Source organism: Nelusetta ayraudi, unplaced genomic scaffold (genome assembly GCF_046127955.1).
Source record: "Nelusetta ayraudi isolate G7.1 ecotype Tasmania unplaced genomic scaffold, CSIRO-AGI_Nayr_v1 ptg000059l, whole genome shotgun sequence".
NCBI lineage: Eukaryota > Metazoa > Chordata > Actinopteri > Tetraodontiformes > Monacanthidae > Nelusetta > Nelusetta ayraudi.
This window is the reverse complement of record NW_027466109.1, coordinates 2053928-2081852: the sequence shown is the minus strand read 5'-3', so window position 1 is coordinate 2081852 and position 27925 is coordinate 2053928. Positions and strand designations below refer to the sequence as shown.

General features: G+C 47.0%; 2 protein-coding genes across 4 annotated transcripts in view; one reads left to right on the top strand and one right to left on the bottom strand.

The window, feature by feature from the left end:
• Positions 1 to 27925, bottom strand: part of borcs8 (BLOC-1 related complex subunit 8) — a 288333-nt gene that overhangs the window by 61272 nt on the left and 199136 nt on the right. The window lies entirely within an intron of this gene.
• ncanb (neurocan b) overlaps positions 1 to 27925 on the top strand; it is a 94980-nt gene that overhangs the window by 456 nt on the left and 66599 nt on the right. For 2 of the 3 annotated variants that reach the window (XM_076039396.1, XM_076039398.1), the window contains exons 2-8: positions 9994 to 10217; positions 10314 to 10482; positions 14808 to 14982; positions 17311 to 17438; positions 18283 to 18576; positions 19237 to 20079; positions 25423 to 26577. In XM_076039396.1, the coding sequence (XP_075895511.1) occupies positions 9994 to 10217; positions 10314 to 10482; positions 14808 to 14982; positions 17311 to 17438; positions 18283 to 18576; positions 19237 to 20079; positions 25423 to 26577 (2988 nt within the window). Of the gene's footprint in view, positions 1 to 9198; positions 9263 to 9993; positions 10218 to 10313; positions 10483 to 14807; positions 14983 to 17310; positions 17439 to 18282; positions 18577 to 19236; positions 20080 to 25422; positions 26578 to 27925 lie in introns of those variants that run through there. The other variant, XM_076039397.1, reaches the window with a different exon arrangement.

Below are 27925 nucleotides of genomic sequence, written 5' to 3'. Positions count from 1 at the left end.
CAACAGGAAACTCACCTTGGTGTGAGAACAACTATTAGAGGCAGTTGTTTCTTCTTTGTGGTGGTTGGCATCTACTGTAGGTACATCCCCGCCCCCTGGTGGACTGGAGTGTGATTCCGAATTTCACTGTCGCTGCTGTGTGTTATTGCCTCAATGGTGACGGCGAAACAAAAAAATTGTTGATGCCTTTTTCTATTGTCATTTTTAGCCCTTTCATCGTCCTTTGCCACGTTATCTCAATGCCACCACTGTAGCCTTGAGATAAACCAAATCCAAACACTAATCTTCTCAAAATTATTAAAAAAAAAAGAAAGATGGGCAGGTGTGTCCTGCCGTGTGCAAAAGCGCACCACTCACTCTGATCAATGGCGTCTCCCCCACGCAATTAAGCAGTGATGAATATGAATCTGCTCAGCTGCCTGGCTGAAGAGCGAAGAGGAAGCCGAGGGACTGGGCCAGAGTGAGGCGCGATAAAAGGTAATCAAGCGTGTCCCTCCAATCAGAGATAAGCGCCACAAAACGCCTCCTGCCGCCTCTCCAACGAAGGCCACTGCAAACAAATCAAGGAGGAGTGCAAACAGATCGTGTCTTTTAAAGGTGTTGTCCATAATTTATGTCTCAGGTGTCCGTTAACGGCTCGTATTTAATCTTCGGGCAACAGTGCAGCTGTATTGAAAAGAGCGCAGATGCATTCAATTCAACGGCTGGCCAAAACGTCTCCAATCAAACATGATTTTCTTTGATATTCTGTGCGCTTGTTGAAACATGGTTACATTCTAGGTATGATTTTTCGAAATTACCCCATTATAAAATAATTTGTGGTGGGAAGAACATGTCCAGCAATTATCTTCACTGCTCTTGTTAGAAGCTCCACACGTATGATAAGTGAAACCTGAATAAAGTAGACACTCGCGCGTGCGCAACTGAGACGCTCCAGTTCATCTGTCCACTCAGTCTGAAACGAGCAAAAAGAAAATTCTGATTCCCTGTGAAATCTGAGATATGTTTTCAGATGCAGGCCCTCATTAAAATCCGCTTCATTTCATCTGAAAAGCCGAAGCGCGTCGGGATTAAGGTTTCATCATCACGTCAGTGAAATTTATACAAACTCTGTGGGGAGGCTTGACATTTCACATTGGTTTCCTCGTCTGCTTTACTGAGTTCTTTGAACTTCTTCTATTAAGTTGAATGAGGGACAGGAAGACGTAGCCTAATGGGGGCTTTATGAAAAGATAGCAGCCGAGGCTTAAATGTCACACAGCGATTTACACGGCTGGTTTGACGGCCCCCCTTTAACGCTTCGATAATTCAGTTCATAGTCCAAAAAAAAAAAAATGTTTTTATATTTTATATTTCTGTTGCACTGAATTCCCGGCCTCTCCACGGTCGTTTTTGTGCTTTAACCAAGAGAGGACGGCCCTTCAGTGTCCTCGCTGGGCACTCCAACTGTCTACTCCTCTGTAATGTATTGTTACAGAAAAAGCTTATGTGGAAATGGGGGAAAGAAAATGAAGAGAGAGAGAGAGAGAGAGAGAAAAAACCTCACAGGACCTGGCAACCCAGGCTTCCCTGTAACTTGAAGGCTGAAAATCGCAGACACAGAGACAGAGAGAGATAGGTGATGGAAATAGATCCAACTTCTGTGTTGTGCTTTGTTTAGAAATTTTCTGTGTGGAGAGCCTCAGGTTACATCTGCTGGCTAAGTTCATAAAGCCGGCCCACTGAAGCTGCACGCGACTAATACACACTACCTTTGTGCGTTGTTTCCGTTTTTGTGTGTGCCTAACCTCCTCGTGTTTTGGCGGAGTTGATATATAAATATTTATATTTTTTTTGGCGGGGGGGTTTAACCTTCCCAACTATGTCTTTTCTCTCTAATTCCTGCATGTGTTGGCAGGGGGTGGAGCGCCACAGGGAGGCCTGGCATTGATGCTCAACTCTTGACTTTCTTCTAGCCGGCGCTGGGGCTGAGCGCCCCTCAGCTGAGGGCTGGGCGAGGGGGAGGGGGAAGGCAGCAAATCGGGACTGAAGAGTTTCGCTCATATGTGAGCTGATGACAGTGTGAGCTAGCCTGCAATTTTTTTTTTCTGCGCAGCCCCCACCTGCTCATGCACTTTCATGAATTTAAAGGCTCAGCTCCATGCGTCATTATGCTTCGGAAAAGGTGCCAAATCGGTCACGGCGGCAGACCCAGCGGGCGGCCTAAAAGGGTTCCTGCAGGGTCCTAAGTGGCCTGGTGTAGTGAGAGTCACCCCAGACAGAAAGTTGGTGTCTGCAGGAGGTGAGAGGAGCATGTTGTCTGGGGGTCAGAGATGAGGGGAAGGCAGAAATATCCTGAAACCACCCTGGAGAGAGGTGTGGAGGCTGCGGCGTGAGTGTTACTTCTGGACTGTGTTCTGATGCCGTCCACAGAACACTGCGGACTAGCACAGAGGACCAGAGGCAAGAGGCCGAGATGTGGGAGCTTGTTGCCACGTGTCTGTTTATCTGTATGTGCGTCTATATGTGGATTTAAACCATAACTGCTCTCTTGGTAAATTGTCTTTCTCATTTCCCAAATAAGGTGTTTTTGTTCAAATTTACATTCAACATAATGCCTTTCTTCCAAAAACGGCAGCACGTGCTCGTTAAACCATTACACACTGTAGTTTTTGTGCCGCATGTGCGCCAAAAAAAGAAGAAGAAGAAGAAGAAGAAGAAGACTTCTAAGACTTCATAAGCCTGTATTAATTCTACATTAGGGAAATTTGCATAATTACAGCCACAATACTGTGCAAAAGAACCAAACAAACAAACCTGGCTGGACTCTGGATTACAGAGGAGAGAGGACGAGGACAAAGAGGTTCCAGAGGAACCTGGAAAGGAAAGGAAAGTAGAGCGTTTGGAGCGCTGGGTGGAACGGGAGAAGTGTGAAATGATGGAGGAGAGGAGGAGAGAAACGAGAGGGACGAGGAGAGAGAGCATAATCAGAGGAGGAGAGGAGAGAGAGGAGGAACGGGGGTAGGGGAGGACAGGAGGGCTGCCATCGCTAACAGGCACGTTTGCAAACGAGGCCTCGTGTGGAAGAATGTCAGCGCGGAGACATCATTTCCAAACCCGGCGTGGTGTCCGCCTGGCAGACCTGCTATGCCGATGCAGCCAACATGAATGAACAGGCACGCAGTCACACACACACACACACACACACACACACACACACACACGTTAAAAGCGCACTCCGCCAGGCAAACAGAAACATGCACGGAGCCAGGCAGGGATTCGGCATCCCCCTTTGACGTTTGCGTGCCGGTTTGCTTTGCGGTGTTTGTACTTCCTGTTGGGGGAAAAACAGCGACACGGTGCAGTCGAGTCGTTCCGAGCAGTGATCAAAAAAAAGGGGGGATAAGATGCAGGAAGCTCCGCCTTCCTGTCAAATTAAACAGCATAGCATCAGATCGTGGTCTTTGAAGAGGCCACCTCGAAAGCAGAGGGTTGTGTGTGTGTGTGTGTGTGTGTGTGTGTGTGTGTGTACCCCCGATCCGATGATCTGAAGCTACTTCCCCTCCCTTTCATCCAGTTTGCGGTGCCTCTGTTGCCATGGCTTCAACTTTTTTCCGGCCTTGATCTGCGCCGTGTCACTGTCGTTCTGTCCCTCTAAATGATAACGTATCAGTGTTTATGAGCAGCCGGCGCTCGTTTCGTGTTATTTTCCCGCTTTCCCTCCGCCTCCTGTTTTCCCACCGCTCCTCATCGGGGGGTGTCCATGAAAAGGATTCTAACATTTCTGTCGCTGCCCACAACACAAAAAAGCAGGGTATAGACGGCAGCAGACAGTTTTGTCAGACCAGCTGTTTGCGTGCAGCACAAATCCAGACTCGCTGCCACCGCCGGCATCCTTGATTTGTTGATGTTTTATTCATATCGCTTCATTCCATCGTCTTTACAGTTGTTCACGAGTGGTGTTATTATATCCGTTCGGTTTTTCACCCACACTCATAGTTTCCCTGTCAGACGCGACTTAGTAGAATTGATTCGACACCATCGAGGACAGTAATAATAATCATAATAACAACAATAAAGGATCAAATTTGGAAAGGAAGTGTCATATCAATACACCTCAACAATACCCTCATGCAGAAAAACCTTCTCATGAAAAAAATGTCAAGAAGCAAGTTTTGAAAATCCCCGGCCTCTTTATTAGGGACTGAGTACTACCAAGGTTTACCTGAAGTGGCTGGTCAGCCCGTCATGTTATAATTTGCCTCACATCTTACCTAGTGGCAATTCAAAATTGATTTCACATACCCTTAGAAATACGTCTCACATGTTCTCATGGAGTCTGCGGAGAGCACTTGGACTAGAAGGACCTCCTTGTGAAAATTTGTGAAGGTCAAAGGATGAGTGTCGCCATCTGAATTAGCATAGAGGAACAAAAACACATTTTCCAAGCAGCGAACCCTTTAGAGCAGCGGTCCCCAACCTTTTTTGCACCACGGCCCGGTTTAATGTGAGACAATATTTTCACGGGTCGGCATGAAAACTGTGGTATTTTCTAAATATAACAACAAACGTGATTCTACTGTGTACACGCTTGGAACTTTATTAGCAGCGTCCTCTTAACACGGCGACAACGATATAACATGAGTAACTTTTTCTTTCTCAATACTCCAAAGGCTGCTGGTCTTTTAATGATAAAGTTCCAAAAACAGCATCCGCACAGTTGCCACTGTCACAATGTCCTTACGTCTCCAGGGAACCCTCGCTGCTCCTGACGATTTTGGTTCTGGAAGGTTGGAGATGAGGAACGGGACTGATCACATACCCCCCAAAATCTCTGCAATCTCACCAAATGTGGTGAGATTAACATGGCTAAATCATTAAAACCCACTCTTGAGAGTCTAAGCTCTCAATGTTCCGTCTCAACGCCGTTGTGTCTTAAAACAGTCGTCAGCTGAGTGGCGGCGAGCCTCCGTGAGACACCTCATTTGCTGTGATTTACGACACTCTTGCGCTTCTGTGGAAAACACTGCAGCGCGAAACAATCAGCCGACATGCCGGGAATAATGTGTGGGGCGGCGGCGGCGACAGGAGGTGGATGAGGAGTCAGTCTGGCCAGAGTTTGACTGGCAGGCCGAGGTTGATGCCCAGAGGGCAAATTAAAGAGGAAGGGCGGCGCCTTTTTATCGAGTGAGAACTCAATCCAGGCACCTGGAGGAGAAGAAGGCAGAAGGTGGAAGGAGAAAGAAGGAGGGGAGCTTGAGGAAGAGAACCGAGGGAGCAAGCAGGGCAACGAGGACTGATGTTCACAATTTTTTCCCTATTAGAGACTTGGACTCTTCTGCTGCCCACCATGAGCTTAATAAACGCCGCGGTGGCAGTGGGGAGACAGATGGGCCGCCGACGCTGACGATGGCGTGAACGCCACCGGGGGGCAGCGGAGAGAAAACAGGGCAATCTGGCCTCTACGTGCAAGCTGCTGGGCGAGGAGGACTTCTTCAGCGGGCTTGGAAAGACGCAGGAAGAGGGCCGAGAGAGGTGGTTTAAGAAACTCCCGCCTCGGCCCGACTGGAAACTGCCCCCCTGTGTTTCGTTGAGAATGCAGCTTTCCTGATTTTCTTTTTTCTCTTTTTGACATTCAGCTCCAGTATTGCTCCCCTCGCCTTCTGCTTCTTCTTCTTCTTCTTCTTTTTTTTTATCACCGAGCATACAGCAGCCAGGTGAGCCTTGTTCCAGAGAGGGGTGACAAAGAGCAGTACGGAACACAGATACATATCCAAATAACACGGAGCCTCCGGAGGGTTAAGCCGGTGATAACATTTCTATCTAAATGCAGATTTTGGATTAACTTTTTTCGTTTACGTCTATTGCCGACGCGACAGCGTTTTCTTTGTTTGTTTGTCTCCGGCCTCCTCCTCCGTCCCCCCCGACACGTTTAAGGCTTTAACGGATTTTATTTGATTAGGCGGCGCAAATTACAGCGGCATTCGGGGAAAAAAATAAAGATAAACATTTCTCCCAGTGATGTGGACAAGCAGAGTGAACAGGAGGGTGGCAACCTGGGTGATTGTTTGGCCTCCTCCAGGCGCTGCCGCTGCCTATTGGAATCATAAGTGGCTTAATGTTTCCCAAACGGCGCTTATCCAGGTGGAACCTGGTGAGAAACTGGCAGGCGGATTAAACATTATCGAAGCCTAGCCAAGGAATAAATCTGGCTGTTTTTCATCCTCCTCCTCCTCCTGCTTCCTCTCTGCAAATTTGTTAAAAGGGGAAGAAATACAACTGATGGTTAATTGTCTCACTCTTGTCGGAGTCTTATTCGCTTTCACCCTGTGTGCATATCTGTGTGTGTGTGTACGTGTGTGTGTGTGTGTGTGTGTGTGTTCGTGTGTGTGTGTGTGCGTTTTCCAACAATAGGGCCACATGAATGAGTGCACAGTAAACAAAGATGAGATACACAAGTCTCCTCAAGAGGAATAAGAAGAGAGTGAGCGGAATACAATAGAATCAAATCTGTGTGTGTGTGCGTGTGTGTGCGTGTGTGTGCGTGTGAACCTTAAAGCATCTACTCCTTGAAGCGCAAACCTGCATCTTTACTTTCAGGATCAGATCCTCTCGACTCTTTTTCCACATCACATCACTGCAATTTCCCCGTCACACAAACCCTCCGGCCTTTTTCCGCTGCTTTATTGGGTTTTTGTGTTATGCTTTGATTTTTTTTTTTTTTGCTTTGTTTTATTTTCTGCTTCCTTACTGGCGCCCTTCCACAGCTGGTGCTTCTACGCCGTGCTGCACTGGAGTCGATTGTTGCTTGTTCATCTTTTCTGTGACTGAGGCCATCGAGAGCGGCGGATCCAAAAGCAAATCAATATTTCTCTACAACCTCTCGCAACGCAGAGTGCACAACTATTTTGTCCTTATGGACAACAGACTGTTTGGGATGAAGTGGCTTTGTGATTCACAAAGTGGCCCCTTGACCTGTGGATGAGTAAGGAAGTTTATTTTACAGAAATGTTTTTTCCTCACAGAAAGAAGCAAGACTTGCTTTATGAAGGTGATACTTTTATATAATTTGGGGCGAGAGAGAAAAGTCAGGAATTCATTTTACCCACCTTTTTTAAAATTAACAAAAAATAAGGAAAACTCTCAACCTGCAATCAAAACATTTCATAAATAACAACAGTTAAAATATATGCTGAGGTTAGTTAGCATGAAGTGACTCACTGTTTTTTTGTTTTGTTTTTTTGCTGCACAGCAAAGCAGCTCAGGCATTCTTTCCTCTTCTGTTGACCATTTATACATAAGCAGAATCACTTTGGCATCTTCACCATTACATTTCAGATATTTTTCTTCTTTGAAGCACTGGGTGAAGTTATTTTGTCATGCACGTCCACCTGATGGCTGCTGACTGCTGGATATCATACATATATACATATATATATATATATATATATATATATATATATATATATATATTTATATATATATATATATATATATATATATATATATATATGTATATATATATATATATATATATATGTATATATATATATATATATATATATATATATATATATATATATATATACATATATACATACATATATATGTCACATTATGTACTATATCAAAAATACATGCTTGTAAATAGAAAACGTTGCCATGTTCATTTTGAATCCCCTCCCATCTTGTCTCCTCCAATTCTTTTTTTTTTTTGCCTTTAAATTCCTCTCATAGTCTGTGTTTTGCACGACCCTTCAGGCTGAAATGCTTTAGATTCTGGCTCAAGGCCTTTTCAAGGCACAAAAAAAGTCTGGTGTTATCCTGGGCGTGCAGATGGAATCGGATAGGTTCTGTGCAAGGGATGCCAGATAAGTAGCTCTTGTCCGGGGTCACACCAGCCAGAGAGGCAGAGGAGTGGCCATTTTTGTGCGGTTGCGGTTCCCAGAGGCTGGAATTTGTTTGGCGGGCTGATGTGGAGGATTTGATGGAGGTCGCTCCGCCTCTTTCTGGGAGTGTCCGTGTCAACGCCGGGAAGAGCAATAACGGCTGTTGGTGAGAGGCCTCCAACGTGTACGGCGAGATTGTTCCTCACAATGTGTGAGGGGTAGAATCCCTGCGGTTTGTGTTATCTTGATGAGCTGAGATGTTTTTTACCTGTGTGATCAGGAATAAATGCAAACATGTTGATTCTTGCTTATCGAAACCGAAAAAAACAACCCTTGAGATATTTAAAAAAAAAAAAAAAAAAAACAGAAGATATAAAGATGCTCTTATCTACAATTCTAGGTGAAAAATAAGTAGGTCAGTAAGGGGAATGGAAAGTGCTCATCTGAAAGCTGGCAGGTGGCCGCGGCATGGGGTGGGGCCGACTGGCAGGAGATGGCAGCAGGAATGACAGCAGGGAGGAGGATGGAGCATTTTTGAAATTTGTGCAAGTGCTCTTTGAATTGTGTGTCTGCGGGTGTGAAAGTTCTCGGGCAGACCGGTGACCAGGTAGACGGCACTCAACATGAGAGAAGATCAGCCGAGCGCAGGAACGTTTTGTCTGCCGTTTCTGCCGAGAAGACAATATCATCGGCTGTTATCACTGTTATTGTTACTTAAATTCCTTGACACGGGGTCAGAGGAGCAGAACATTTAGAAATCGATGCACAAACAGCTGCTCCCTCAAAGATCCCTCAGAACATGGGGAATAAAAGGTCTGGCATTCAAAGTCTGGCAGGGGGTCGACCTCAAGACCCCTGCTGGATTTATATCCTCACATCTCAGGTCAATGGCAAGATTTTCTGTTTTATTCCCCCCCAACAATGAAAGTGGCAACCCGTCTGGCTCAGCAGCAGGACCGTTCACTTTTCAACTTCTGAAATGTTGCTCCAACCTCCAACAGAGATGGACGATCAGTCAATCTGTATCCAACTCGGCAAACCAAACCTCTCAGCTTCAGGTCGACAAAGAAAGAAGCACCTGGTCCGAGAAGACAATGATGTTGAAGCTGTGAGCTTCTTAACAAAACACAGCCAGAGAGATTAGCACTGACGCAGCGGCTAGCTATCAGAACAGGATGGCATTTTCCCAAGAAATAGTAAGACATCTCTAACACTGAAGGCTCCTACTCATCTGATCTGATCGACCCATGCCAACGCAACGGAAGTTTTGCCCAATCACCTTCCGAGTTGCCCCTTTCTAAACTTCCTTCTTCACAGATGGAGATGAACCCAGGGAACTGATGAGCGGTCCCATCTGCTGCCTGCGTGTGCTGACGCGAGGGGATTTGTTATGAGTAACGCCGAGGATTGAATATTTTTCGCCGAGTTTTCAAAGGCGAAGGGAGTGGGCGGACAGATAAAGGCACTCGAGTGACTTGTATCCACATTTTTTTTTGTACGTCAGCGATGTAAATGAGTCACCTCTGTCTCGTCTGGCAAGGTGACACAGGATTAGAGTAGTAATGATAATGTACGATGCGACTGCGCCGGTGTAAAAAATCGCTTGTCCGTGACGCAAGACAACGCAAAACAATATGGCAGATTTGGCGCCGGAAAACAGTGGCTCATCAAAATGCATCACAATTTTCCCTCTTTCTTATCCTGTCCGCCTCTAGACGCTGTGATCAAAGGGGTGTTTTCATCCGGGCTGCTGGTATTTCAAGCTGCAGAAGGTGGTTTCAGCCCGTATTGATTCCATAACGCACAGCCGGGGTTTGATGTATTGTTAATGAAAGAGCTTTTGATATCCTCCAACCACAATTTATCCCTGGTGGAGCAGCGTCTCGGCAGCACAGTTAATGGCCTGTCGGATCAATAATCAATAATTAGAGCGGCTCCCTCGGCCTTTGTTCTTCCCGTCTCACTGCGGGACATACAACCGACTGTGGGAGGACGGTGTGTCGGCACTGCAAGAAACAATTAAACAACATTTTTTTTCTTTCCTCTACCCTCAGTGTAACATGGTAATATCGTCTTGTGGCGGCTGTCACCAGTAACACTGACTCTCCTCTCCTCTCCTCTTCAGGTCTGGCCGGCGGCGACGCCGTGGTGAATATGCGCAAAGTGACCCATCAGACCATCAGCGAGGAGCTGTCCAAGACCATCCTGCTCCCCTGCCTCTTCACCCTGCGCCCGGGCTCCTCCCACGAGCCCCCCAGGATCAAGTGGACCAAGGTCTGGGGCCAGCGGGGCTCTGACGGCCTGCAGAAGGAGCAGTCGGTCCTGGTGGCCAAGGACAACGTGGTGAAGGTCCGTCTCGCACCGTTAGACATCTGCCTTTCCTCAGCTCATGGCTTGATATTTCCAGCCCTCCTCCTCCTCCTCCTCCTTCTTTTTCTCCCACAGGTGAAAAAGGCGTTCCAGGGTCGCGTCACGCTGCCCGGCTACAATGAGAACCGCTACAACGCCAGCCTGGCTCTGTCCGGGCTCCGTTCCAGCGACTCGGGTCTGTACCGCTGCGAGGTGGTGGTGGGAATAAACGACGAGCAGGACACGGTCCCGCTGGAAGTGACGGGTAAATAAAAAGACCATTGAGTCGTTTTTACATTGGGGATTGAATGGAAATCAAAACAAAGGGCAATGTGCTGCAGTTGCGATAAATGAAAAGGCCAAATCGGAGAAGAGCCAGTGATTGTTCAGTTGCTGCAGTGGAAAAGTTACAGGTCCCATATTTTACATAAGAGTGAGTTTAGCCCTGTGTTTGCAGTCTCCCACTAAAATACTTATAGCTTCTTTCTCAAATACTTTGTTGGACTGATGGCTGGGGGAAAAAAAGGTGTGGTCTCCGATGGAGGAGCCAGCACCTGATTGTAGGTTGGCACTGGCCTGTATCAATGCCCCTTGTGATGCCACACAGGGCTCAGTTCCAAATTTTCATTCATAGTTTTGCTGTCAAAAGAGATAAGTGATGTTGTTTTTCTCCATTCTGTGGACCTTACTGAGATGCTAAAGACACAACTTGTTGCTATTAAAAAAAAAACGGCTACTGTGGTCAAATACAATTTTGAAAAAACTCAAAGTCAAGTGATTTTTTTTCCCCCCTCCGTCAACTGAAGTGGCTCAAGATGGACTTAGAGCTGATCAGAGTTCGATTTTCTTGACGCGCCCGCTTCGCTCACGCTGCAGGCTCTGCTTTTTAAACTCCCTCTCTTGTTGATAACGTTTGCTTTCAAAGAGATCGGCTAAGTGTGCAAAGTCGCTCTATCAGACATCAGTCAAGTCGCCCCCGGCGGCGATGCGGCGCTTCCACCTACACAACGCCACTGTCTGGGTCCAGCGACACGCAGCATCGCTCCCGAGGTTCGCCGCCATGAATCACAATGACCCCAATTTCCATGTCAGATTAATGCAGCCGGGCTTGTTTACAGTCCGCGCGGAGTGTTCGATGATGAGGCTGAGGGAGGGAGGGAGGACAAGGGTCGGTGAGGTGATGTGGTGGCGGAGCGGCTTTGGGGGTGAGAAGGTGAGGAAACTAGAACACATTAAACATCATTGACCTGGAGCACTCAGGTACTGCACTGAAAGACTAATAAAAACCAATCAAAGCATGGCGGCGGCGCTGGACGGCTCTCTGCTCTCCGCCGCCTTCAGCTCACGTCCCGGCCGTTTACCGCCTTGCTTGTATCCAGGACATCCACATTCGTAGAATTAGGAGCTTCTACCTGGAGACGACTCACTCCGGCGCAGCCGTAATTACCGTGTCAGCTGCGCGGCTTTCATCAGATTATTTCCAGGTCACTCCCTATTTTTAATAATAAGCCATTATCCCGCCGCAACCCGCAGGGAACCCGCGCAGCCACATCCGGCAGCGCCGCCTGTTTTCCCGACGTCAGCGCTCAAAGCCCGCCGGCCTTATTCCTTCATCCTGACGCAGCAGCTGCAGTCGCGCTTCTCTTCTCACCCGCCTGGATAAAAAAAAATCCCACTTGATTGGCCTCCACGTTAATATCTGCGAAGCCTCCTGTCTGGATTGCCTGCAGGAAAGCATTTCAAGGGTCTGGATCTCCTCGTCCTCGGTCTGCGTGAGCAATTCGCGTTCAGGAAAACAAGATCCCCCCACCCCCCGTCTTAGTGCCTCACCCACCACCACATCTCGGCCAATCGATTAACAAGCTATGAAAAAAAAAGAATCAGAAGAAAAAAAAAACACCCCGTTGGAGAGAAACCAATTACGTCGCCCGCGAGGAGGAGAAACAATCTCCAGGGCTTAAGTCTTAATTGGCAGTCACGCCGCATGGCCGAACACAGTCGTCCTCTCTCGCGACTAATTCCGCCGAGTGCTTAACGTATTAATTAGCAGGTATTGATACTGCTCGGCTATATCAATATCATATTAATCCACGCCGCTTTATGCCGTACTCATTTATGCGTGGCTAAGTCCCTGATAAAAATGTCCTTCCTCTCAGGCCATCACTTGTAATTTTCTCTCCTGCTGCCAGTGCCTCACTATTTCCTTAATTCCCTCCTCATTATGTGTGTGTGTGTGTGTGTGTGTGTGTGTGTGTGTATGTGTGTTTTTTGTTCCTGGCCCACGCTGACTGGTGTGCGTTTGTTTCGCCAGTCACGATGCGGCATTGTTATTTTTCTTTTCTTTTCTTTTTTTTTCTCTTCCTGCCAGCTATTTACCAGCCCCGCAGACAGCAGGTAGTGTTTCCAGTGGTGGATGTGCTGAAGGGCCAAACAGGGGATATCTTTACCACCATCTCATGTCGATGGAGCCTTTCAAGCCTAAATTAAACTCAGCTGTCCCTGTGATGAATTTACGCCACCGTCTATATTTAGCAGATACTGTGTCCCGAGTGCTGCGTGATTGAAGATGGTTCCGTTTCATGATTTGAATCACAGCAGAACTGATTTTTGGAACCTTTTTTTGCTTGAGTGTTTGTCTTTGTTGTGTGTTTGTGTTGGGTTTTTTTCTCTCTCATCATGTCTGGGCAGCAATATTCGCAAACAAAAGAAACAAACAAACAAACAAACAACAAACCCCAAAATATCGGATTGAAATTATTTCCTTCTGCACTCAACACGGTCCAGTCCTTTGAATCTTATGAAGCCGTTTCTACTTCATTGTTTTGCCCCCTCTTGATAAACCAAGTGTTGATTTTCGGAAAATTTGGCCTTTTTTGTTTTTTTGCCTTTTTGAGAAGATTGAAACGTGGCAGCACGTGCCATCAAAACCCCCTCTTTGCGTTGCGTTATCTTCAAAGACACACTGTGACGAACTTTGTGATGTGGAGATAAGTAGGCCTGCTGCTGCTGCTGCTGCTGCTGCTGCTGCTGCTGCTGCTGCTGCTGCTCCATGCCGGCACATACTGCTCCACTTTGATCCTTTATGATACTTTTCACGGGATTAATCTATAGGCTTTTGTTCTAAATTTTATTTCTGTCCCCTCTGTATATCGCTATTTATATCATGATTGCTCCGTTAGCGTGCTTATGTGCAGTAAATAGCTCTCAAACGCACGTCCAGATTCTGTGAAGAAAAGTGCTCATATCTTCATGGGCAAATTGTCTTTCGTTATTTTTCCTTCAAATAATGTGAGCATGCTCGATACTCACAGTTAAAAACACCAAAAAACATTCTTTCATGCGGCATGTGACCTACCTAAAGCAAAGTCTTCCTCTCCCTGAAGACTGTGCGTGATGTGTGTGGATGAAGAGGAGAGTAAAAATAGACGTGTAGAGGTATACCGGCCGTTAAACTCTCACGTGGGGAAAAGGGTCCAGATCCCCCCCAACTCCCCACCCAACCAACCCTGTTCTGCGCACTGTGTGCCCAACAGAATCCCATTTGCCTCGCTGGTGGTGCACATATTAGCCGGTGAAGTCGCATCACTGTTTGGACAAGACCTAGCAGCACCCGGAGAGGAGGAAGAATGGAAATGAGGACGAACTAGGGAGGAAATGGTGCAAAATATCTGCTCCATATTCCACACAAAACACAACCAACAGACCAACACGACAGTGTCTGGACTGACTGCATGGAATACAGAGAGGAGGGTCGGGCAGGCTTGCGTACGTGACACACAAACACCACGCAGCCCTTCTTTACTCCCTCCCTCTCTCTCTCTCTCTCTCTCTCTCTGTGGCCCACGATGTTAAGGCTCAAATTGTCACTCTGGCCTCCATCTCTCAGGAATCTCTGTCACTCTCCCAGACAATGGCAGAGAAGATAAAGGAGCCGTGTTGTCGCAACCCAGACGAAAGCCCACCCGGCGTTCACCGTCGCCGGCTGCTCCTGGGGGGGTGGGGGAGAGGTGGGGGTAACATTGTGTGACAGGCAGAGGTGGGAGGTGGAAGGCGAGGCAGCGCCGGCGGACACTTCTGAAGTGATTATTCGCTCCGTGCGCGGCTCTGGGAATTGCCGCCTGATTTCTGCTCTGGCCACACCCCGGGCCCCGCCTCTCCTCTGCAGTTACTTCCAGCGGTTGACACCGCGTTATTTTATACTCTATCGGCAGATGAAGGTTCCTTCCTTAAAACGTGCCGCCTCTGTGGTTCCTCTCCGCCGCCGAGTGACACTAACTGGGTTCCGTTTAAACGGAGAAATAAGTCGCCGCCGCCGTCGCCGACAGTTTCCAAGGGCAACGACTCCTTCCTGCGCCGCCTGATGCTCAGGACGATCACCGCGCGATGATTAAAGTGATTTAACGGTCGATGTTAAAGCGTTCCTGTTTTTTTTTTTTGCCGGCTCAAGGTTGCAGCTGATTAATATTTCCGTGACCCCCAAAAATTGTCGGTGGTAATTAAAAAAGAAATTACTCTCCTTTTTTTTTTTAAGAATTCACCCTCAGCATCTCCGCTTGTCTCTCTCCTCTGTCTCTCTCTCACTCTATCCAGGGGTTGTGTTTCACTACCGGGCCCCCCACGACCGCTACGGCCTGTCCTTTGCCGACGCCAGGAAGGTGTGCGTGGAGAACTCGGCCATCATGGCTGCGCCGGGCCAGCTGCAGGCCGCGTTCGCCGACGGCTACGACAACTGCGACGCCGGCTGGCTTTCTGACCAGACGGCACGGTGAGGATTTCACAGCGCTGTTGGCTCTGTTTCAACCTCTTAAAAGTGGCTCTTTGGTCGCGTGTGGGGCTTTGGGTTGGGGGTGGGTGAGGAGGAGCTCTTGTGTGCAACCAAATTACTATGGTTCACAGAGAGCGGCTTCACTATTTATGGTCGCGTTGAAGCGTGTAGTTGGGGGCAGTGTGTTTTTTTTCTTGCTAAAGCAGCGTGGGCTGTGTGTATGATGGGGGCAGAAAAAAAATGAAAGGAAAGCTAATGAGCGTGCTGGTTAGCGGCAGGATGCCAGAAAATGAGTCATGCATTCATGAATATAATTATAAACACTCCTCAGGTGCCTCCTGTTTGAGAAAAGGGAAGCGAAAAACGTGGAAGACTTTCAAGGCAAAAGGTTTAGTCTTTTACATTCAAGAGGACCGATTGGATTTGTTGCCGCTTGTGCGTGCAGGTCTTGGCAGCTCAAGGGCCTAATAGCAGCATTGGCAACTGATGGCGAGCGAGACTGGAGAACATTTGTTCAACAAAACTCTCAACAAATCCACTTGGGAGTAAAGCCAACACGCTGTCGACCGAGGACCGTATTTCACCGCCGATCCCTGCTTTGCCTCTCCGTCTTCCTCTGTGCGTCAAAGGGCAGCGAGTGGTATCTGACTCCCGTTTTGGTTCCAGAGAAAAAGAAGCTGATTGGTGTAATACAATGCAGTACACAGGAAACGCTCTCCATTACAAATTGCCAAGAATTTAGTGTTGAAATGATCAAGTTCCTGTGCAGGGTTAGGATCAGGGTTACCAAACACTTGATATTGATCTTTTTTCGAAAGTGTTGCCAGAAACATTTTTCAGGCAAGAATTTGATTTCTTTGCTGCGTGACCCAACATCTGCACAAAATACGTGAAGATTTTGTACCAAATTCAGTCAACTGGGTAACGTAAAAGCAGCGCATTAACCTAAGTCACGTCGGTCCTTCAAGGACCTTTTTATAAATCAAACTGTGCAATATAAATGGCCCTAATTGCTTGTTTTCGCCATCAACTACACCGCCCTACCTCTGAGCTGTCAGTCAGGCCACCCGCGCACGCCGCTCGCTGCCGAGTCAAAAGTCTCTGTCTGCACATTTTAATTTGAAAGCGCTGTTGCTCCGGCGAGCAAAGCGCGTCGGCTGTTGTCTTCTCGACAGCTTTTGCGCAGCCTTCCCGCCGCGCCGCTTCCCTTCCCCGTTCATTTGGCTCCATCCGTCCCACGCTCCTGTTGTTTTCACCCGGGAGCGATATAATTGGTTCAGATCCAGTAGGCTTCCACTGCACATCAGCCAGGAGGAAAGGGTCCAATTAATCCTGAGGAAAGAGTTGGAGGGGAAAAATGGAGAGAGACATCAGGTATCACTTCATCAGCCAAAACAAAAACAAAAAAATGTGTATACACACACACACACACACACACACACACACACACACACACACACACAAATCAAGGTGCTGTAGACCGGGGACACAACAAGACTTGGCTCTCGTTAAAGTGAGATACAAACAGGTTGCAGGGAAACGCAGGTTCATGTCGATGTCCGTTCATCAGCTGTGGCTTTCCGTCTTTGTGCGTCTCCTTTCCAAACACTCCGCAGGTCCCCGTGAGCCCGCCATGATCTTTTAATCAGTCCCAAGCCTGTGCCCCGGTGCTGCTGAAATCAATGTTCTTGTGGAATAATTGCTCGGTTGGAGCCCGAGTATGGATCGCTGTTCTCTCCATCCACCGCAGGAACTCCCGATCCCTCCGACGACTCCTTGACTTGCGCTGCTTCTGCCGCCCTCCACCGTTTCCTTCAATGCGGCTGCCATTTCTGTCCTTTTCCTTGCATTGCCACAAAATTGAGCGTTCAGACGTTATTTTTAGACGCAGCGGTCGGGTTATTATTCCGTGAAAAGCTCACAGAGAGCAGGATAATTAAAAGATATTGAGCGTATTGAAATTCTTTGCAATTGTTGTCCCGCGGGTTGTTTTGACTCATGTAATAAATGCTTTTCGATGCCCCCTCTGCGCTATTACAGTCAGTTTCAGGAGTTCAATTTATGTGTTAATTTCGTTTTTGGTTGTTTTCTCCCCCCCCCCATTTCTGCTATTTTGGGTAATCTTTCAACACAGAATAATCTCCTAATCGTATTGTGACAAGAACAGGGGGATGATATGTGCGCCGCTCAGTTTTCATCTCATTTCGCATGCGTGTGAACACAGACTGAGCCCCTCTCCGCCCCTCCGGCAGCCAAGTTTCTGTGGCTACGTTTAATAATCTTCCTCCCTCCGTCTCCTGTATTTTTTTTTCTCTCTCTCCCCTGCAGTTACCCTATCCAATCGCCCCGTCCCGGTTGCTATGGCGATCGCGAGGACTCACCTGGCGTACGCAACTACGGCATGAGGTCTCCTGACGAGCTCTTTGATGTCTACTGCTTTGCCAAGCAGCTTCAAGGTGAGTCTCCGCCCGTTCAGGGAAAAAAAAGGAAAAGGGAAAAAAAAAAAGAAAGTTTGGGTTTAGTCGTGCATGGCTTCGCTAAGCTGCAGTGCAGGCACGCGGCAACGTGGGATTTAATCATCTTTGGAAGGGAAAACGTAGTGGGGGGTATATAGGAGGAATGACAACTCTGTCCACACAATTTTAAAGTGGGTCAGTAGTGCGATGCCTCCGAACTTGAACTTTTTGAACAGTAAACATAATTGGGAATGGAGGGTTACTTGACTGTGCTTGTTTGTGAAGAAAAAAAAAAAATCAAATTCATAAATAAAAAGAATCTGTATGAATAAATGATAGACGTCTGTGTTATCTTACAGGATCTGTTTGTTTTTGTGGCAGCTCTTAAAACCCGTTTCGAGCGGCTCCGTCATGAATATTTCAGCAATTCCGGAACTTTTCCTGATGCTGCTCACGTTGTTTTGTTTGCGTCATCACTGCTTTCCCTGCACCTCGTCATGGTCTCACTGAGTTTCCTCTCTCTAGCCTATCTCTTACTGTCCACTCATTCACCTCATTAAGACCTCAGGTCTTCTTTGTGATTGTCAAATGGCATCTTTGCACCTCAGCGGCATTTCACCTCACCTGAACTGTTTTCTCTGTGCCTTTGTCAAAAGTGTTGTGTAAAGTCTATTTTTATATCACTAGAAAGGTGCTGTCATACAACTTTCCTGTACATTTTGTCGATCACTGTGTCAAGAGTTCAGCTTGCGTCCCTTACGTTTGGCGACATTGACAAGACAAAAGGAGACACGCAAACAAAAAGCCGCCCTTCTCAGCCGCTCTTCCATCTCTTGCCATCTAGGAGAGGTTTTTCACTCCGCAGTGGCAGACAAGCTGAGCCTGGCCACGGCCTCCACGCACTGCCACTCCCTGGGAGCCCAGCTGTCCACCGTGGGTCAGCTCTACCTGGCCTGGCAGGCCGGCCTGGACCAGTGCGACCCCGGCTGGCTGGCCGACGGCAGCGTCCGCTACCCCATCAACGTGCCGAGGAAGAACTGCGGTGGGGACGAGCCCGGCGTGCGCACCGTCTACAGCAACCCCAACCGCACTGGCTTCCCCGACACCACGGCTCTGTTCGACGCCTACTGCTTCAGAGGTATGGCGGCACAAAGACTCGCAGGCGTCGTCACGGCGGTAATTACCATGGAAAAAAGTTCAGAGTCTGGAGACTCGCTCCCATGCCGGCGATTAATTAGTGGGAGATGTTTGCAGCCACACGTGACCTGCTTGAGGAAGAGATCTGAGTGACATTTGCACAACGCGGTTGGTTTTTGAGAGCTCGTACGTCTAGTACACACGTGATAGAGGAGACCTGCTGGGATTTGAAGTGCCCGTGTGTCTGACCTTAGTTTTTCTCCAGTGAAAAGCAAGAGTGAAAGAAATTTGGATCCTCCCGACTGTCATTTGACTCTACATGCCACATTCTGACAAAAAATGACAGTTTCATCCTTTCACATGGTAGCACAGAACAGAAAATGAATCACCACATTTCTGGGGGAAAAGAATGATCCATGGATCTTGTTTGAGGATTCTTGTTTAAACTCCATTCGTCATCCGATTTGCTTGGTAGATACACAGATTTAATTCACAACATCGTTGATACAGTGTTACAAATTTGGCATAAACTATTTTAAACTATTTTTAACTTAGGTGTTTTTCTTTAATATCTTTAATGTCATCTTGGCTCCATAGGTAACAGAGAGCAGCCACATTTGAAGTACAGTGTCAACATTTTGTCTTGTGTTGTGTGTTTTAGCTCACCAGGAGCCAGGAGTTCAGGCTCAGGAAGCACAGGCCCTGCAACTGACGGCCAACCCAGAAGCACAGGCCCCTGAAGACAAGCACGGTTCTCCTTTTGTGAAGAGCTCCACCTGGACAGGCTTGGTAGATTTGGACAACACTGAAGAAAACTCCCTTGCCAAAACCAACAACTCCTCCGAGATCTCTGAGGAGCACATCGTCATCCACCTGCAGCCCGTGGAGGAGTGGGAGGAAGCGACCAGCCTGCCCATCCTGGAAGGGAGCCAGGAGTCTGAAGTCACAAAGAGCAGCAGCGTCTCTGGCCCGGCGAACCTCAGCAGGCTGGAGACCCACGGAGGTTCTGCTCATGAAGAAAAGGAAGACAGCAGCTCTCTCAGCCCATCTGACATACCAACCTCGTCCTCCGTGTCCCCTGGCACTCCGCAGCATCAGTCGAGCAACAACGTCTTGGCGGAGTTTGTGAAGTCTCTCATGATGCCCTTCAGGTACTTGACTGGTGCTGAGAAGGTGGAGAAGACACAGAAGGGAGCCTCGCGGGTGGAAGAGAAAGCAGGAGAGAACCACACGCAGGAAGAAGAGACGTCCAGCAGGAGCCTCGCCGTCCCCAAGGCCGCCAGGAAGAAGGGCGACGTGGACAACGCCATCATCGAGCGCAAGAGTGACGGCTTCGACTTCTGGGCTCCAACTGCTGGGGCCTCGAGTCCAGGTGAAGGTCTGTCAGAGCGGGAGAAGGAGGCAAAGCCGCTGGTACCGCTGGTTCCACTGGTGCCCGCAGTGCCAAAAGCAGGGCAAGGCGACACAGAGACTGGAAGCTCCAGTCCTCCGTCCACCGTCGACGGTAAGAAATCCTGTTTGTGTTCTCCTCTTGCTCTGCTTCACACTTAAAACTGCTAACTGAGTGTAAAATTAAGGAAGATAAAAGGAAGAATTAACGCTGTTCTTTTTTTTTCTTCCAAAAGAGCCGCTGAGGCTCTGAAATGTCATTGGTAAATATAGGATCTGTTTATCTTGTGCGTTTTAAACAGTCTGGCTCTATCGTCTCTTCTCCACCACTCTTCTCCCTCGAGTAGGACATAATATATTCCTCCAAATGGAAATTGGATGCGTTGCTGTAGATTTAATCAAACGGTAATTGCAAACAAAAGAGGGCGATGCCTCACGCCGCACCCGAGGATCGGCGGCATAGAGACTCTTTAATCTGTTAGCTTGCATTTGATTAACTTGCTGGCTAAAATGGTAGCATGTTAGATTTTCACAGTCTGCGAAAAACAAAAGACATTTGCTCAAGAATGTGGAGTTACAGAGAAAAAAAAGAACGAGGCCCAAGACCCTGAAATAAAACACTGAGCTGAGGATTCTTTTTCTCACGATCTTTTCCTGTACGACGATGATGTCATCGATGGTCTCTATTATAAGAGGGTGATGTAAGGCAGGAACGCTAAGACAGCAAATGAAATCATAAAAAGGAAATGCACTCAAAGGCTGCGGCAGGTCTCTGTGGGTTCAGTTCAGACTCAGAGATATTTCGACTTGCTGGGGACGGCAACTTTCCTTGACGACACCCTGGCATCAGGCCCCAAAAAATTGCCTCCTCTATTTTAAAATGCGTGAAGAAAAAATGACAAGAGATTAGACGAACTGGGGTTGAATCGGGCTCAGCGGCAAGCAGAGAGAGGCTCAGTCACAGATTGTCAGCCAAAAGTGGAGATATACGACGAAATTGGGGGAAAAAAATGCAGCCACAGCCTCTGGTGGAATACGGCAGACATCAAGAGCCACAAAGAAGCTTGTTTGGCGCTGGTTAAACACTGGGCAACTAAAAAGTGGTTTAAGATTGGTGGGTTTTTTTTTTTCCCATGGATGAACGGAATATTTATTTCATGAAGCTGATAGACTTTTCACACTTTGAAATTGTCGGCTTTTATTAGTGTAAACACTCACAGCCTCGCTGCCTTAAAATCAAACAAACTGCCACAGTTTTCATTAAAAAAAAAAATGGAACATTGAGTCTGCATGCATTATTCACGCCCGTATCCAATTAACGCGGTGGGCCGGGCGGCGCCGGCGCTCGCTCTCACCTCCGTCTGCGTCTCTGCCAATTAGAGATGGGCTTTTTCGAAGGTAGACAGTAATGATCGCTATCGTTAGTATGAGGCAAAACAGAAAGGTGGGGGAGGTAAGTGGGTGAGAAAAGGAAAGACGGGAGAGGAGCAGCAGCTGTGTGTCTCGTTTGTGTTGCTATGGAAGCGCTGCTGCCGATGTGTTTCCCTCATCGGATATTAGCGGCTTGAATCATGGCGATCCTCCGGTTGCACTCAGGATCTCAACGCCTCTTAATGTCTAATGGTGCAATGGGATTTTTTTAGACTTCAGAACATGCTGTGCAAGATGCAACACATCTCCCAATTCCTACACAATGTACACATCGGGGAGCAGTGTAGCCGACTCGTCAGCAAGTAAAATAGCTACTGGCTGTGGCTAGACGTGAGTGGAAGGCTTAGTGTTCAGTAATTGGCATATTTTAGTTGTTATATGCAGAGAAAGACATTTGAGAAACAGGAAACTTCATTGAATATGTTTTAAATTAAAACAAACACATTAGAAAATCTTTTTTCTTTCACAATGGAATTAAAACAACACTTACGAAAAACTGAACAAACATTGAATTGCACTTTTTATAGCCTCATGACTTCCTCACCGTTTTAGGTCAACTTAAAAAAGCCTCGTGGAGTGGTGTATTTAATATAAGTCTTGGCCATACAAATTAAATGAGTTTTGTGCGGCTGGCTTGTGCACATGCATGCATGGAGGGATTTGAATTAGCTGCTGCTCTAGGACCGCCGTTCTGTAACAAAGTGAGGCTGACCTTACAAGTGTTTTAGACTGTGGCGAGCTCACAGAAGGCCCAGCTACCCCGAAACTAATTTCACATCACTAAAATATCTCATAGTTAATTCACTCTCCACTCTCCAAAAGACCTGGAGAAGTCACAAAATTTGTTGCTAATCAGTCTTGGTAATGTAAGTCAAGAAGTGTCTGAAAAGTCAACAGATGGACTGACAAAGTTCCAAAAACAGCAAAACTGTCCGGGAAAAAAAGCCTTTTTAAATTGTTTGGAAAGGAGAGACAAAACTTAATTGGACATTGGACAACTAGTCTGTCCAATCAGAACTGTTGATTTAGCCTTAAACCTCCTGTTGATGTGAGAGGCAACACTTAGCCCTGAAGTGGTAGGCTCATGACCAGCGGTCTTGCGAAAGCCACTTGCTGTTTTCTTCTCTCCATGGTTAAATTTTCATGTTATTCTTTAACTTAAAAATGCTGCTCCATTTTTACTCAAACCGTCAGTGTGGCATTACTGCTAATTAGTGGTGAGCCGTGCATTTCATGCCTAGGCCATCCCAGTGTTGTCATATTTAGTCCACCCTAAATTAATACACCTCATAGAGAATCCATAGAGAATCATGCTTAGACATTACATCCCCTTCAAGCAGGGAACCTAGTTGAGCAAAACGTAGTTCCGGATCATTTAAATCATAATAAAGCCAAAGTAATTAAGGCCACTGATACTGTCAAAACTTACAAAAAAGAGCAATTTGAAGAGATTCCTCAATAAAGTTTTAATAAGTCCACCAAAAGTACTCGGTGAGCTTAAACTCTTGTCCAAATGTGTTGAATAAACTGTGCATTGTCACCGTTTCGTATGAAAGACCGAAACAAATTATTGAATTTATAAATTATTCAACAATTGAACATATTGGCGCAGTCACAAGACGTGCACTTGTGAAGTTTAGTGTAAAGCCAGCTAGTTGGCCATGGCATCGGATATTTGAGATCTGATTGGCTATCTCAATAACTGAGGTCAATTCCCTGACAGCGGACAGGAGCCTACTTTGTCAGTTCTGCTGGCCTAAGGCAGATTTCATGGAACCTGGCAACACAAGCTGGCTGAAATATGATTGGATAAAAACTCTCCCCGTAATATACGACAATGTAAGCAACGCAACCAAGTGGATGGTTCCAACTATGGAGGATAACTTTTGTATCATATTTACAGGAAAATGTACTTCTCTAAGTATGGTTAAGCCAGTAGAGAACTGCTAATAATTTTTGCAGCAACTATTGTTTACAGCCCGTCGTTGCATCCTCTTGCAGTTCTTCTTGTGCGATTTTCATTAGTATCTTTGTTCAGCCGCAGCTTGTTCCGGTACAGAAGCCTAATTAAACAGATTGAAAACGCTCTGTGTCCGACTTTTGCGAAACGGACAGCCAGCTTTCAGCTCTGCAGTCCGAGCGATGCAGCTGCCTCACAAGGTCAGTCCTCACGACAACTACCTCTCAAGAGAAGCGTGCACGTCTCACCCCGTTGACTGAATTTATGAGATAGAAGACAGTGGGGTTAGCGCGTTGAGCGTGCTGCCACTTGTTGGTGCTGCTGAGGTGATTTATATGGCCACGCACGCAATAACTTTCCCCTCAGACCCTTGTTATTAGCTGCTGTATCTGCAGATGGACTGAACCGGCAGTGGTGCCGGCTGCCTCTCGCTGTGTGTCCATCTCATTGTCAGCCTACATTCTCACAATTTAATATCATGTTGGCCTGACCCGAGGAATTCTCTCAGCCGGTTTTCTCCAGTGAAGTGGAGTCAACACAGCCAAACCACTCACAGTGGAAGCACACAATTACCATCTAAGAGGGGGTTTACTATAAAGCTGGCCTGAGGGTTGTTGTTTTTTTCTACCATCTTAGCATCTGAGATGAACCCTTCTGAAGGGCAGCATGAAATCATCCGAATCCATCCATAATCGTGCCATTTTATTTATAACATGGGTCATTACATAGATCAAAGCAGAATAATGTGTCTAATTATTCTCACTTTCATCAGCCTGTGTAGTTAAGCTATGTAATTAGCTATTTGGATTACTAATAGGACAATTACTTCGGTCTGCGCGGCTCTTATGGAAATGAACCCCGGGCTCGTAAACCTCGCTCTGTCGGCAGAAGGCGTCTATAAAACCTCCTCAATAATTTACATACGCTTTAATATTTTATGCATGGACATATTTGTGTATGTTTTCCCCTCTCATGGTAATTTGTTGTGCTGGGTCGTGTTGCAGCACCGCCCCACTGGTTGTGTCGTACTCTTCAGACATCTTAACTGAGTTGAGCGATGATGATGATTAGGGCGGCAACACGGGCCAGGACCTCTGCGCTGATGTCCTTAAAGAAAAAAAAAAGAAAGAAAGAAAACTGGATGCAACTGTGAGTCACAGACAGGATGAATAATTGATGGTGTCGACAGCGTCTGGTTAAAAGCCGTAAGTTGATAAGGTACACTGGACCGCTTCGTCTGAATAAACTGGGCAGAGGACAGAGTCTTGCTGCCGAGAGTCATTTGCTTATCATGTTGCAGGAGGCTCCTGTGTTTTTCCACATGGTTTTTCTCACCGCAGGCGATTGTGTCCCAACGTGCGGCAGCCGCGGGTAAAAGAGTCCACAAGGAGCATGGAAGAAGACAAATACAAAATTGCTTTTGTCCCCTTCTTCCTTCTTGTTTGTGCTGAATTTTAACCCAGATGGATTCAAAAGCAAAAACATTTTTCCCCCGCAACTGGAAGCCTCGTCCGCCTCCGACAGTGTTACTGCTCAGATGCACACAGTGTCTGTCCACATTTCTCTGGCAGTTGCTTTTCTCTACATATTTCAGTATTTCCCTGATGTCATTGAACAACAAAGAACTCTGACTGATAGAGTTTTCTGTGATTAATTAATGTGGAAAAATGAGGGGGAAAAAAATGAATGGAATATGTTTATGACAAAAAAGAATGAACCTCCCAAACCTCCATAAACTTTTATACAGCTTATTTGGAGTTACGAAAAAGATGTTTTGAGGCTTAATTTTAATGGCTGTAAAGACAGTCTCTATTGCACTTCCTTCTGCCTGTAGGTGTTTTTATATTTGTGACAGATGTACACAAGAAATCCTGCTACCTTTGGATGAAAAAGGCAACCTTTAATTTGTTTTTAATTTGCAGTTTCAAAATTTTCAATTAAGGAAGTTAAATGGAAGATTGTCAGCGACAAACTTTGGACTTGTTTTGATAATTACTCTAGCATTAAATCAACAATCCATTTAAAATAATTCTGAATTGGTCTTGTCTGTTTGTCCTTTACTTTTAGAATTCATTGCATCACATCCCAATGAGAAACCACCACCCATCCAATACAAGAACATCCATGGTCCTCAGGGTCCTAGAGGGGCCCCTAACAACCACTTCCAGTGGGGCATCGAGTCCATCCAAGGCTCGAAACTGTCCCACCCTGACACTGTTGCATACGTGGGTAAACGTCCTACCTGGGAACCCATGGAAGCTAAAGGGGGTCCGGTTGAGGTGATGACACTGCCAAGCTCTCTTCGACACGGCAACCCAGATAACTTCTCTGGCCAGGGAAAGGAACCAGAAGTAGACGATGCCATCACCCCTTCAGCTGGCAGAGCTGCATCTGGAGAAGACAGGGAGGTGGAGGGAAGCGGTGAGGGGAGCAACTTTCCTGGTGGGATTGGATTAAAAGTTCAACTGTCCACTGGGCCGACGTCCGCGCTCAGCCAAAGCAAGGCCGAGCTTGTCACTGTGGCCGAGCAAGTCCCTCTGTCGCAGTGGCAGCTAGTTGAGCAAACCATCACCCCGTCTCATGGCTCCCAGGAACCAGAAGCGGCAGAAGAAGCCAGGGGAGAGATCCTCTATGTTCACCGACCGACCAACGACCTCTCCTCTGCCTCTTCGCGACGGGTGGAGGGGAGCGCAAACCAGGGACTCACCTCTGTTTTTAAAAAGCAGAGCAAGGGCGCAAAGAAAAAGGGGGCTGTGACTTCTGTTCCCGAACCTTTAATAGAGGCACTGACAACTTCTGCAATGACCACCGTGGAGGTCGTGACGGGCAAAGACTCGCGAACGACGGATCCCACTACTGAAGCTTCCAACACGGACAGATCCGGCACAGAGGAACCATCTATTTCCATCTCGTGGGTTCGGGAAGACGACCTCAAGGGACAAATCTCGGCAACTCCAACACCCAGTGAGGGGCCTCAGACCACCACGGCCATCATCCAGTTGGCTACAGCCTCGTCAGACTCCGCCGTCGATGCCACGGAGGCAGAATCCAGGTCAGCAGTTTCTGAGTCCTTTGTGGTTGGAGGTCAGTGGACACCTTCCAAAGACACGAAGTCGAAGGAGGACAAAGCATCGGTGACCATGGATAAAAAGGACGGCAAAGGCACAAGCAACCCTTTTGGGATCCTGGTACCCGGCTGGACCTTTGGGCTCATCCCATCAGGTACGTGAACTCCCCCAGTGTCTCTAATGATTGAACATAGCTGTCGTGATTATCTCAGTAATTATGAGTGATTCACTCATCAGTGACAATTTACATAATTATGTGTACAGCTCGGCGAGTGTCGGAGCAATGATTCACCTCGTCACTGTCCCAGGATGACATACCGCACTGTTGCGGGCGCTGCTTCATGCTCTCCCCGGAAACAGTCTCCAGAATATAAACACCTCCGTGTCCTTGCTGTGTCTGTCTCTTGTTGTTTCATTCTACATCTGCGCACCCCCGTCTACTCCGGGACACGCCATGCATTCTTAATACCGCCTTGTTCTGACTTTTTTTCCTCGTCCACTTCCTTTCTTCTCCGCTCCCACCCACGTTCAGGGTAAAGAGACAATTTCAGATAGCAAGGTGGTGCACTTAGGTGAGACCAACTAGGTCTCGGTGAAGTAATTAGCAGGTCAGAGTGGGTGCAATTATAGGTGAACTCGATGGAAGCAGAGACCCTCTGCTCCTCGACAAATCAATGTGGACACAAACTACAAGATGGGATTTGTAATTGACTGTGGCTTCTCATTTTCAAGTTTGTCCATGTGCACTCGGCTCTTTCCCTTCCACGCTCGACTCAACTTTCCTATCTTGCACCGTGCGCCCCGAACTTGTCGCTCACAGTAATAGCGGCGTCTTTGTTGTTTGCCTCAGCACTCTCACATTGATTTCCTTTGGTCGTAAGTGGAGCCGCTTTTGTGGGACAAGAGCGGATTAAACAAACGCTGCCAACATGGGTCCACTCTTTCTTTCTCTTCTGTCTGCACTTGAAATCTTTATACTTGAAATGTATGTGATGTTGCAACACATTCTTCTGCCCCTTTATCCAAACCCCAGAGTATCTCCTATTTCCACTCTTTCCAAGCGTGTTTTACAAATCATAGATTTGAAAGATCCCTGGTTCGCTAGCCTGTTATTGTGCATTATTTGTTGTGCATATTATTGTTATTTGTGAGATCTCTGTTGCATGGAAATTCACAATGGCCTGTGAAATTACTCTTCTTCTGTGCTTTCTTCGCTTACGCCACCAACCTTTTTAAGATCCATTATTTTGTTTCCTCCAGAAATTGGTAACTCATGATCACTTCTTACTTTTTCAGCAATTGTCACCTCAGTGTGAGCTTTTAGTGTTTGGCTGAGCGATGTTTTGGAATTTGCAGGATATTGTGAAATTGGGGATTAGTCTATTGCCTTAAACAACAGCAAGACAGGGGGATATTACTCAAAGGCCCAGCAGGGAAACAACAAGACACACAACCTTCTTCTATGTCTGGATAACAGAGACACACAGTAGCTCCATCCGTTT